The 13,042-nt window shown below is 40.4% G+C and overlaps 1 protein-coding gene across 1 annotated transcript in view; it reads right to left on the reverse strand.

Moving 5' to 3' along the window:
* SLC17A8 (solute carrier family 17 member 8) overlaps window positions 1–13,042 on the reverse strand; it is a 64,123-nt gene that overhangs the window by 25,173 nt on the left and 25,908 nt on the right. Inside the window, exons 3-5 of the mRNA XM_082419567.1 lie at window positions 5,959–6,077; window positions 4,050–4,164; window positions 2,549–2,636 (exon numbers count right to left, since the gene is read on the reverse strand). Of these exons, the coding sequence (XP_082275693.1) occupies window positions 2,549–2,636; window positions 4,050–4,164; window positions 5,959–6,077 (322 nt within the window). The remainder of the gene's footprint in view (window positions 1–2,548; window positions 2,637–4,049; window positions 4,165–5,958; window positions 6,078–13,042) is intronic.

Genomic DNA, 13,042 nt, shown 5'->3' on the forward strand with positions numbered 1-13,042 from the left:
TACTAGGGATGTAACATACAACATAATAAAGATAATTGACACTGCTGTATGTTGTCAAAGAAAGTTAAGTGAGTAAATCCTGAGTTCTCATCACAAGGAAAAAAAATTTTTTTCCTATTTGTTTGATGTTGTATCTATATGAGAGATTAGATGTTCACTAAACCTATGGGGGCAAACATTTCATGATGTATGTAAGTCGAATCATTAGGTTGAACACCTTCAAATTATATAGTCTGTATGTCTCTTACATCTCAATAAAAGTAGGGGGAAAAAAACAAAAACAAAAATCTATGTCTTTGAATAAAGCCAGTTTCACTTCTAAAAAAAATTAAAATTAATTAAAAATATAAAACAATGGATGTGACTAGATGTTTTCTAAAGACCCTTGCAACTCCAACATTTTTGAAGCGTAAGAATCAATTATCCCTAAGCCTGGGTTTACTTCTAATGACATTTTCCCTTGGCTGTTCTTTGAAACCAAGGCTACACCTTAGCTGGGAAATGTAATAAAGCCTGTGACCTTGATCAGGTAACTTTCCTTGAGAGTCAAATCATTTCTTTAATTAGCCCTTTTAGAGCTATAAAGACACTAAGAATGGGCAGTAGCTGCTAGTTATTCTTGTTTTGCCGGCAAATCCAAATGAAAAGACTTACAAATAAATCATCCAAAGACAATATCGGGGGACTTCCCTGGTGGCACAGTGGCTAAGAATCCGCCTGCCAACGCAGGGGACACGGGTTTGAGCCCTGGTCCGGGAAGATCCCACATGCCATAGAGCAACGAAGCCCGTGCGCCACAACTACTGAGCCTAAGCTCTAGAGCCCACGAGCCACAACCACTGAAGCCTGCGTGCCACAACTACTGAAGCCTGTGCACCTGGAGCCCGTGCTCCACAACAAGAGAAGCCACTGCAATGAGAAGCCCACGTACCACAAAGAAGAGTAGCCCCAGCTCACCACAACTAGAGAAAGCCCGTGCGCAGCAACGAAGACCCAAAGCAGCCAAAAATAAATAAATTAATTAATTAATTATTTTAAAAAGACAATATCAATAGGTCAAGGTCAGCTAGGGCAGAATCTTATATTCTTCTAGAGGTGGTATAAGATCAGTAGTGGCGGTAGAGATAATATTGAACTTCAAACAAGAGGACAGAAATAGTTTCTAAGGACAAGAGAGGCTAAAGAAGTAAAGACATCTCTGCTGTGCATGCATTTCCAAACTAGGCACAAAACAGACGCTTGGGTGGACATTTCACACCAGATTCCCTAGGATCCTTTATTACTACTACTACTACTACTTAAGGAGGTAAAGAGAGAAAGACAGAGGGAGAAATAAATAAAGATATTCAGAGAAATAAAGCTTCCTCTTTAGCTAAGAAATACAGGCTAGCTATGGTTAGGAAAGACACGCTAGCCTGAAAAACTAAGCAGAACTAAATTCTGATCCTAATTCTACGTGGACCCGTTGTGACTTTTGTGGCCTAAGGCACTTTTGTCTTTCTTGGCCCCTTCTCCCATAAATATATTTGAAAATATTGGTGGCAGCATGTGCTGTTCTTGTTCAAATGTTAATCAATACCTAGTAGACTCTTCTGAACACTGATTACTCTGAGATTCATAGAGGGGCCAGTCCCAAAGACATGGCTTCAAATGAGGCAACCTTAGCAAGGTGAAGTTTGGAGACCCAGGAATTTAAGTCACATCACTACTTAAGAGCCATTAATTTACTTTCGGGTAAGATGGATGGTGTCCACTTCGTTTTTATCTGGAAGATAATGGCGAAAATTGATTAAACAGCTTCTATGACAATGTGTACATAGTAGTGTGTAGTGAGGAAAGTTCTGAATCAAGAACCAGGTGGTCTAGATCCAGCTCCTTAACTTAGTAGCTGTGTGACCTTGGGCAAGTCATTAGACTTTCGTTTCAGTTCAAGGAAACTAAACTTTAAACTTCAGTTTTAATTTTTTCATTTGTGAAAAGGAGTTGGGGGCCTTGATGATTCTATTGATATACCTTCTGTTTTCAACTTCGGAAAATATCATTGGTTGGCTAATCCTACAACCACCTCCAACCCCTTCTTTCTTACCTTTGTCTATTAAAGATGCTAGAAAAACTAGGCACTTGCTTTCCTAGCCTCCTCTGCAGTTAGTAAAGTATATGACACAATTAGAACCAAGGAAATATAAATGGAAGCCTGCTAGGGAGTTTGGGAAAGCTTTTGCTTTCCTAGTGAAAGGAACAGACATGGTTAGGACACCTATCCCCACTTCTTTCTGCCTTTAATGTGGACTTGATACCTGGAGCTGTGACAGCCATTTTGTGAACATGAGGAACACGCATGAATGTAAAAAGTTATCACTTTGAGGATAGTGGAGTAAAAAGTCCAAACGTGCATAGTCCCTGGATCACGGAGCAGCAGAATCAATATTAGCAACGATTTACCTTTGGACTTCTGTTATGTGAAAAAAATAAATTCTATTTAGTAGGGTCTTCACTTGAAGCCAAAAGAATTCCTAAATTAAATTTGTTATGATTCTAATACACTTACCACAAAAAGAAGTTGTGGCCAGTCGGCTTCGCTCCAAAGGCGGTGCCCACTTACTCCACATCCCATGGCAGGCTGGGTAGGTCACACCCTGGCAAAACAGTTGAAAATAGATTATTTGATTCGACTCCAGTTTCTTTTTGTGTTTAAAACACAGGTTTTGCTTCTTTAACACTACAATTCAAAGCCTAATTTACAGATACTAAATAACATGTGTCAGCTATTTTGACTCATGGAACAGATGCTGAAATTCAAATACTAGTTCAAATGTAAACATGGTGGGGAATAGGGAAGGGGTCTTTATATATCATATTATTATAGAATATCAGTGTAGAAAGGGATTTCCACAACCAGCTGGTCCATCCTGTCATTTCAAGATACAGAACGTGAGGCTCAGAGCCATTAAGTGACTAGATTCTAGTCTTCACGGCTGCTAATATCATGTTCTTTCTACCATGTCAGTATTTTCCGAAGTGTGGTCTGTGTCCCTCTAGTGGGATTAAAGTTGGATTTAAGGTGCTACAACAACCTACATTTTTTATTATAATTGTTACATATATATTATAACATGCTTTAGAAATAAAATAGAACTAGCACATCAAGCCCATGATATCAAAGATATTGTTGCTTATGATAGGTTCTTTTATTTTGTTTTGAAGTGAATTGATCTAGGGAAAAACTATAGGCAAATAATAGTATAAATCGTAGTGTGGATATGACAAAAGTGACAAAAGTTAGAGGTGAATGACTGAGTTCGGGAAACATTTCACTACATCAGGTATTGGCAAACTATAGCCTGATATGGCCCCACCATCTATTTTTGTTGCCCTCAAGTAAATATGGCTTTTATATTTTTAAGTGGACAGAAAAAAAATTGAAAGAAGAATAATATTTCCTGGCATGTGATAATCATATGAAATGCAAATATCAGTGTCCAAAAAGTTTTACTGGAAAGTAGCCATGCCCACATGTTTACATATTGTCTCTGGCTGCTTTTGCATTACAATGGCAGAGTTGAGTCATTGCAACAGACCATAGTATGGCCAGCAAAGTGCAAAATATTTACTTTCTGGCTCTATATTATTCTACCTCCTTCATCAAGTTAAATCTCTGTGTAAGACTACACCCTTGGAAATTTACAGATTTATTAATAAGTCCATTTAAACTGTTTTAGTGGAAAGAGCCCTTGCTATGTGAACTGGAGGTTTGGGGCTTTCAGTTTCAAATTTTATTAAATGAAAGGTGTTGGATTATCTCTAAGATCGCTCCTGGCTCATCTGAAATTCTGCCCTCTATGAAATGGTTCTTTATTGGGTATAAATTTGGAATCATACAAGGCATTTTAATTAAAGTATTCATAATTGTAATCATAACCAGAGAGTTCAGATAGCAGGACAAGGTGGAAGATAGGAAAACTGAGTAAAGGAGGTTTTCTTCAAAAGCTGAAATTTCTAAAGGACCATGTTGTCTCCAGCAATATCAAAATTTGTTAAGAATCTCCTACCTCCACTAGACCTTGCAAAATTCTGACACACATGACACATCCGTAATGTACTCTGGCTGCGGAAGGAATGAACATGTTCAAGGTCGATGTTAAGAAGATGGCGGCTCCAAAGACCCTGAGGGACCAAAACACTGTGTTATTGGGCAGGCCCACTGATGGACGTGGCATGTTAGTTAAACATCAGGAACAAACCTAACAGTTTATGGAAAATCACTATAGAAATTAATGGAAAGAGAAATAGATGTTGTGTTAGGATCTGGTGTGTTCCAAGCTAGACTGTTGGGCCGCTTTGATTTCCAAGCTCCAGTCCCTGGACCAATCATGGGAAGGTTTTGGGCAGTACAGGGATGTCCTGCCTAGATGAGATCCTGAAGCTGGAGATTGACCAGCATGAGGTAAGCTTGCTGGAGACCCACCATTCTTCTTGGTTCTACCCAACTGATCCATTCTGACCATTACCTCATGACTTCTGCACATTTGCGTTGTGTCTCCTGCTTCCCAATTCTGCTCTCACTTTACCAGATGGGGATACTGACTATCTGAGAAGCATGCTGTGTCCTGGGACCAGCCAAGCACAAGACAGGCTGTGTACCTGTCTTAGCCCCCAACTCTCTGCCAAGTACCGTGTGCCTTCTCCTCCCTGCCTGGACAGGAGTGTCCTGGGAAAAGACAGCCGGCAGCATTTTCTTCCTTTCTCACACGTGTTAGTGATGCTTCAGCCCCTTTTACATGCTGCGAAATCATATTATATGTTATTTCTTCTTAGGGCAGAAGTGTAAGTAGTAACCCCAGAGACCATAAGAACTAATATTTTATCACTTTTTAAGAAGACTACAACAGGTAAGTGACAATAAAGGACACAAACTAGACAAGAACATAAGTAAATATGAGTCATGCTTATACAAGATGAATTTCAAACTTTTTTGTCCTTGACCCATAAAACAAAATATATTTTATATTGCAACTCAACACACTGATACACACAAATGTAACTGAAACAAGTTTCAAAAACCAGTACTTAAATGTGCAATGAGCTAAGATATTTTCTATTCTATTTGATTCTATTTGATTACCTTTTCTTCTATTTCTCCCTCTTTTTTTTAGAAAATGGTCATTGGTAAATCACTATTGATTTTATTACCATCTAATGAGTTCTGTTTTAGAGTTTGAAAAACACTGCTTTATAAAGTATACACTTCACAAAATCCACATATGTAAAGTCAATTACAATTAGAAGAGACTTGGAAATAATTAGTACACTCCTTTTCTGGTACATATACATACTACATCTCCCCCAAGTGGCCATCATTTCTGCTTGAATACCTTTAGTGACAGAGAACTTACTACTCCGTGAAGCAGCTCATTTTGTCTTGGACCCACTTTTAATTGCTCAAACACCTACCATAGAATCTCAAGGGCATTAAAGACATCTTGCAATCTAGAGACTAGCCCCTCCTACTCACATGACAAAACCTGTATGGAAGAGGATGATATTAACGTAGTACAGAGCATCACAGAATGTCATTGGTCAAAGGCAGCTCAAACACAATCTAATCCGTTTCATTTCACAGATGAAGAAACTGAGGCCCAGAGAAAAAAGGAACTCAGTAGAGGTCACCAAGTGAGTTACTTAGGGTCCAGGAACCGTTTCTCCTGACTCGGATGCAATTGATCTTTTTATTACATAATCATTTAAAGAATTGCAAGATAGACTAGATTAGACAAAAAAGTAAACAAAAAGAGACTCTTAAGAACAGGATCATATAAGATCAATGTCTGTGAATCACATCTTTAGGAACGGCTTCTATCTTTCATTCTGTACCCCTAAATTGAGAGCCAATTATGCAGATTTTATAAGAGTACAAAGCCATATTATGATCTGTGCAGCACTCATATCAATTTATCTTACCTGTTAGCAGCAAACTTATTTGAAATGAAACCACCTGGAATTTGTGTCACAATATAACCCCAGAAAAAAGATCCATGGATAAGGCCCACCGTCTCTGGATCCCAGTTAAATTGTGCTGTCTGGAAATGAGAAATCAGATACAGTTGTGTTTGGAAGAAAACACTTGATCATAATTATTCACTGATCATCCTACACAATAACCCCATGAGGTCTTTCCTTCCCTCCTTTATTCAAAGAATATTTTATGGAGGGCCTCTTGTGTGCTTGGGATATAGGACAAAACAAAGTCCTGGCTGTCACCAACCTCAAATTCTAGTGATAGAAAGGAGAGATTATGTACAAATTTTAAAAAAGAAAAAAATAGATATACATGTATATGTGCATATATATATACGCATATGTGTGTATATATATACATGTATGTGTGTACATATATATACACAGAATAATGATGAGTGCTAGGAAGAAAATAAAACAACTTGCAAAGAAAACAAAAAATAAATTCTAGGTTTATTAGGTTATTTACTAGGTTATTCAGATACCAGTTTAGTGACAGCACAAAGGGAATGAGAGTCTCAAGTCTCTCGTTTCATAATGAGGATAATAAAACCTATTCTACCTCCCTACAGTATGTGTGGGGATAAACACCATAAATATTTCTAGTAGGTTATCCCTCTGCTTAGAGATTTTGCATTTAACACATTAGGATAATGCCTGGAACATAGTGTAGTCTCAATAAATGTTAGCAGCCATTGTTGTTGTTATGATGATGATGATGATTACAACAAAATACCCTTCCACAACTCTTAGGTCATTGAAAATGTGATTCTTGAGGGTCAGAGAGCCTTTCCTCACTTTCTTCCCCAGGCATAGTAACTCATCCTTTTCAGACTCCCTACAAATATCCCTCCTCTGAGGAAGCTCCTCAACTGCCCTGAATTGAAGTGGTCATTTTCCTAGGCTTGGTCCACAGACCTCTGTTCTTGCAGCCATGGCACCCACACTGTTCTCGAACTTGCCGTTCACGTGTCCACCTCCCACATGGGGTAGCGAGTAACTCTAAGGTGGCAGCCATGTCCTTTTGACTTTATAGCCTTAGTACCTGAATCAAATGCCTGTAACGGAGAAGGGGCAAGTAAAGATTTGCCAAATGAATGAATAAACGAATGGCTTTGTAAAGCATTGATATCAAAGTGCAAGATGTTCCTATTATGGAGTAAGGGTTCTTAATTATCAACATACTACATCTCATAAATTTTCTTTTTTTAAAAAAATATTTATTTATTTAGGCTGCACCGGGTCTTAGCTGCAGCATGCAGGCCTCTTAGTTGCAGTATGCGGACTTCTTAGTTGCAGCATGCAAACACTTAGTTGCGGCATGCATGCGGGATCTAGTTCCCTGACCGGGGATCGAACCCAGGCCCCCTGCATTGGGAGTGCGGAGTCTTAGCCACTGGACCACCAGGGATGTCCCCAACATCTCATAAATTTTCATCACAGTTTATTTTCCCACAAATTCTTATATAATAATTTGCTCATTTATTCAACATGCACCTCATGCCTCCTGTGTGCCAGGTCAGGTGATAGACAGTATAAATACAAACTCAAACAAGTATTGCCTTTGCCTTGAGGAGACCACAGTCCAGGTAATATTGGCCTGTGCTCTGTACTGTAGTTCCCACTTTGCAGATTAGGAAGTTGAAGCTCAAGAGTAAAATGGAACTAACAGTCATTCATTCAAACCAGCTTACCAAATTTTTATTTCACGCTACTTCATGCCACACATTGTTCTAGGCACTGGGGATACGGCAGTGAACAATGACAGTAATTGCTACTTTCACAAAGACGCCAGTGGGAATGGCAGAAAGTATACAAGTGCATACTGAGTTAGATGGTGATCAGTGATAAGAAGAAAAAAATAAAGCAGAGAAGGGGACAGAAATGTTGGGTAGGAATGAAGTAGGGTGAAATTTTAGAGAGTGGCCAGGAAAGGCTTCAGTGAGGAGATGATTGTTGACTAAAGTCCTAAAGGAAGAAAGGGAGCAAGTCATACTGTTCATTACCTGAAAAGAAAGCTTTCCAGGCAGAGAAATAGCAAGTGCAAAGGCCCTGAGGTAAGGATGCATCTTGTGTGTTAGAGGAATGGCAAGATGTCAGTAGAGCTAGAGCGTAAACGTGAGGAAGAGGATAATAGGCATTAAAATAAGAGAGGTTCAAATGATGAAGGGCCCTTTAACTCATCATAAGGACCTTGGCTTTTACTCAGAGACAGAGGGAAGCACTGAGTGAAGAGGGACGTGATTTTAAGTCACTTTCCATGTGTTTCCTCTTCTAATCCTTACAACACGTAGAGGTAACTATTATTATCTCATTTTTTTATAGAAGAGGAAATTGAGGCTTAGAGAGATTAATTTACTTGCCCAAGGTCATACAACCAGTTATAAAGAGAGCCAAGACCAAGCCCTCTTACCTACTTGACCCAAAAAACTATATTCTTTCCATTGCTGCGGAGACTTGACTTTCTCACTGAGAAGTAGAGACTGGACTTCTTTGCCTTGAGTCACAGAATGCCCCAAGAATCCAAGGATCCAAGACAGAGGGATTCACTTCAACCAGCAGCTAATTGTCAATCACCTTGTCCCTTGCTCATGTCTTTCTCTCTGACGAGATGGTGCTTCTGTCCATTTGGGAAATGATACCTGAAGAAGAGCACTTGTGCCTGCTGAGAACTGACTTTCATTATCATTTGAGCCCATTAGAATCATAATGGCCTCATGTCTGAACTATTATTATAAGCCAAGCACTGTGTCAGGTACTGTGTTAGCCTGAAAAAAGGGCCCCAAAAGATATATGCACAAAATCCCCAGAATCTATGAATGCTGCCTTATTCAAGAAAAGGGTTTTGCTGATGTGATAAAGTCAAGGATCTTGAGATGAGCTTTCCTGGATCATCTTGCTGGGCCCTAAATCCAATGACGTGTCCTTGTAAGAGAAAGGCAGGGGGAGATTAGAGACATAAGAGAAAGTACACAGAAAGAAGGCCATGTGAAGACGGAAGTAGAGATTGGAGTGATGCTGCCACAAGCCAAGGAACGCCTGGAGCCACCAGAAGCTGGAAGAAGCAAGGAAGGATCCTCCCCTAAAGCCTTTGGAGGAAGTGTGGACCTGCTGACACTTTGATTCGGACTTCTGGTCTCCCAAGATATGAGAGACTAAGTTCCTATTGTTTTAAGCCACCATGTTTGTGGTAATTTGTTACAGCAGCCTTAGGAAAGTAATATAGGTATTTAATATATTGGTGCCAGATTATCTCATTTGATCTGTAAAGCAGGCCTTTTATTCCCATTTCACAATAAGGCAATGAGGATTAGCAAAGAATTGCTAGAAATGCCAGTTCCTGGCTCCCAACACACGTTTCCTTCTAAGAGGATTCTCCTCCTCCCCCAGAGCCATGGGCCTCTCCCCTGTGACTGGACACCTGAGTAGAGGGAGCCAAGGCATCGGATGGACTCAGCCCACCTGTCTCTCTCTCTCTCTAACCTGAACCCAGAAATTCTAGTTAGACAATACTGAACACTTGAATTGAAACAAGTCCCATTGGAGTCAGCGCCAAGTAAGTCAGCTCCCCAGCAAGGCAACGGCTCAAAGAACTTCAGCTTTGGAGGGCAGTGAGAAGCCATGGAAAAAGAAAAAAAAAAGGACTTCCCTGGTGGTCCAGTGGTTAAGAATCCGCCTTCCAATGCAGGGGACATGGGTTCGATCCCTGGTCAGGGAACTGAGATCCCACATGCCGTAGGGTAACTAAGTCCATGCAACACAACTACTGAGCCCACGTGCTCGGTCACCCACGCGGCACAACTAGAGAGAAGCCCATGCGCCGCAACAAAGAGCCTGTGTGCAGCAACTAAGACCCGACACAGCCAAAAATAAATAAATAAATATTTTTTAAAAAAAGAAAAGGAAAAAACAAAAACAACAGTCCATGGAGAGACCTGGGAGAATGGAGCAGACTCAGAGAGAAGCAGATGCAAGACACTGCACAGCAAGCAAGTTGGAGACTAAGCTAAGGATATCCTAGTTCCCATGAGGTCCAGCTCCACTCTGCCCTTCCTGGCTCCTTTTCCTCCCCACAGTGGGGTACAGCCTGGATTTTAGTCCCACATCAGGCTGGGCTCCCCTGTCCAGGGCGCAGACTGCACAAACATACACAGCAGCTCTGCTTTCTGCCCTTCACTTTCGTGAGATTCCCTATAGCCCCACTGTAATTTCCTTCTTAACTTGAGCTGGTCTCCCTGCAGTTCTATTCTTTGCAACCAGCAATCCCTGACCAAGACAGAAGGGCAACTTGCTCAAGGTCCCAGAGCTAATAAACAAGGGTCAAGTCTGAAACCATGTCTGGCCAATTCCAAAGCCCAATTCTTCTTAACCCTACAGGGCTCACGATTCATGAGAAGGAGTTCGGGTTTTTCCTGAGGGTAATGGGAACCAGTCTCAAAGTTGCTCAAACTTTAGTCATTTATTGCTCACCACATGCCAGACACTGTTCTAAGTGATTCACGTGTTTTAAAACTCATAATTATTAAACTAAAAATGATTACTCACACATCAACTAAAACTACCCTTTATACCACTAATAGAATATATGCCATTTATTTGCAAGACCTACCAATTCACACTGCTTACTTCTCTCCCTCTGCTGAAAATGAAGATTTTAAAATATCTCAGTGAAAAACATCTAGTTTTTCTCCCATAAAACCAACCAAACAAATATACCAGCCATTGAGAGCCTTTTGTAATACAATTAGTGAAATCTTTGTCATCGGGTTGAACATGCTCAGATGATATCTAATCTTTGTTCTATTTGGATAAGAGAGAAATGGCCTGCTATAAATTGGAACTTCTGAAATGCTACTAAACTCCTACTTATAAGGCCAGGGAAAATGATGTAAAGCATATTTTAGATCTTAATCAGTTTCTGTAAGACTCCAGAGGGCAAAACCATAGAAACTAGAGAGCACACACAGCATTATTCCTTAAGTTTATCAAAATGTCTTTTCCATATACCTCCAAGTAAATTCTGCTGACCTAGGGCTATCTTTTCAGGCAACAAACAAGTGCAAATCAGCATCTCATTTTGATCCGGGCCTCAGCAGACGAGTTTAATTAGCTGCCCTTGCTCACAAAAGGCTGCCAGAATGCATGTGATACACATCTGAAACCTCACTAATATACATCATTCTTTATTTTTAAAATGCATGACATGCCCCCTCACACCTCTACTGCCCTCCCTCCCCGCCTCAAAATAAACAACCAGGATATCCTTTTAAAACAGATTCAGCTGTGGCATCAAAAAGAGAATCGTTAGACGAATCTCCATGGTACCCTTTTCTTCTGGCAGAATAATCTCTTAGCTAAAAAGAAAAAGGAAAAAAAACAAAAAACAAAAAACCTGCCGGCCAACTAAAGACTTCTTTTTAATGAATTGAAATCAAATTTTCTCAAACCAGTGCTTGACAGAAACTGTTCCACGTAATGCTGGAACAGTTTCTGTCAAGAAACAGATGTGGCATGAAAGAAAGCATTCTGCAGTCAAGTCCAGGAAACAATGCACACCACAGCTCCCTCTTGGAGATTCTCATAGGACACAGCACAGTAAATGCTCCCAGTTCATAAGACACCTTCTTCACAGCACAGCCTACAGAACAATGATTTCCAGACAGCAGTTTGGAAAATTCTGATCTAAATGTTTCCCCAGGGCTTCCCTGGTGGGGCAGTGGTTAAGAATCCACCTACCAATGCAGGGGACACGGGTTTGAGCCCTGGTCCGGGAAGATCCCACATGCCACAGAGCAACTGGGCCCATGATCCACAACTACTGAGCCTGGGAGCCACAACTACTGAGCCTATGTGCCACAACTACTGAAACCCATGCGCCTAGAGCCTGTGCTCTGCAACAAGAGAAGCCACTGCAATGAGAAGCCTGCACACCGCAACGAAGAGTAGCCCCGCTCGCTGCAACTAGAGAAGGTCCGCACGCAGCAACGAAGACCCAACACAGCAAAAAATAAATAAATTTTATAAATAAATAAATAAATAAATGTTTCCCCAAATATGGGCAGGGACCAGAGAACTATTAGCTGTCTCTCTGCAAACAGATGGATTTCCACATGCGTCACTCCTGTGTGTGTGTTCAATACAATGAAACACGTATATGTTGGGTATGCACTGGGCATACATTTTCGTTTTATTCTCCCATAATTTCAATACGTCTCTAGGCCTACCATTTAAAAAACAAACCAGATTTTATCTTTCCAGTGATTCATAAAAACAGTACTATTTAAGTGACATCAGAGTGCTTAAAGCATTTAAGTGCTTATGACTACAACAGCCTTTGAACTGGGCCTTCTGCCTCCACTCACTCCAATCCCAATCCACTGGGAGATGACTGGCTGGGCAGTGATCATTCTGGAGCATGGATTTGACCGCACCACTTCTTTGCTTAAAGCCCACCCCTATCTCCCCGCATGGCTTAGCAGGCTCTGCAAGCCTAACCCCACTTTACTTGCTGCCTCCTTCTCTTGATGCTCACTCCATGCTTTACCTTTTTACTGGGGTTTCTTAACCTAGAGTCTGTGGATGGAACCATGTGGATCTATGAACTTGGATGGGGAAAAATCAGCATCTTTATTTCCACTAACTAAACTTTAGCATTTCCTGTAATTATGAATGTAGGAAACAAACCCCAGTCATTTATCAGTACTTGTGACTCTGTTACTAGTGGAAATTATAAATATGTTCATATCACATGATGGTTGTTGCTGCTATCTCAAACTATTGCTTCTCCTTCAGACTTCAAAATTACAGTAATTATTAGACCCATTGCTAGAGTTTGTCATCTGACATGTTCATAAAGAAGCCCATATGTTTCTATATCACAAATTCGATTTTTAAATATTTTGGTATCTGTATTTTATTTTTTTGCTTTATTTTTTAAAAATTTATTTATTTTGTCTTTGGCTGCATTGGGTCTTCATTGCTGCACGCAGGCTTTTCTCTAGTTGTGGCGAGCGGGGGCTACTCTTCA

This window comes from Balaenoptera physalus (assembly GCF_965194825.1).
Source record: "Balaenoptera physalus genome assembly, chromosome: 13".
Taxonomy (NCBI): domain Eukaryota; kingdom Metazoa; phylum Chordata; class Mammalia; order Artiodactyla; family Balaenopteridae; genus Balaenoptera; species Balaenoptera physalus.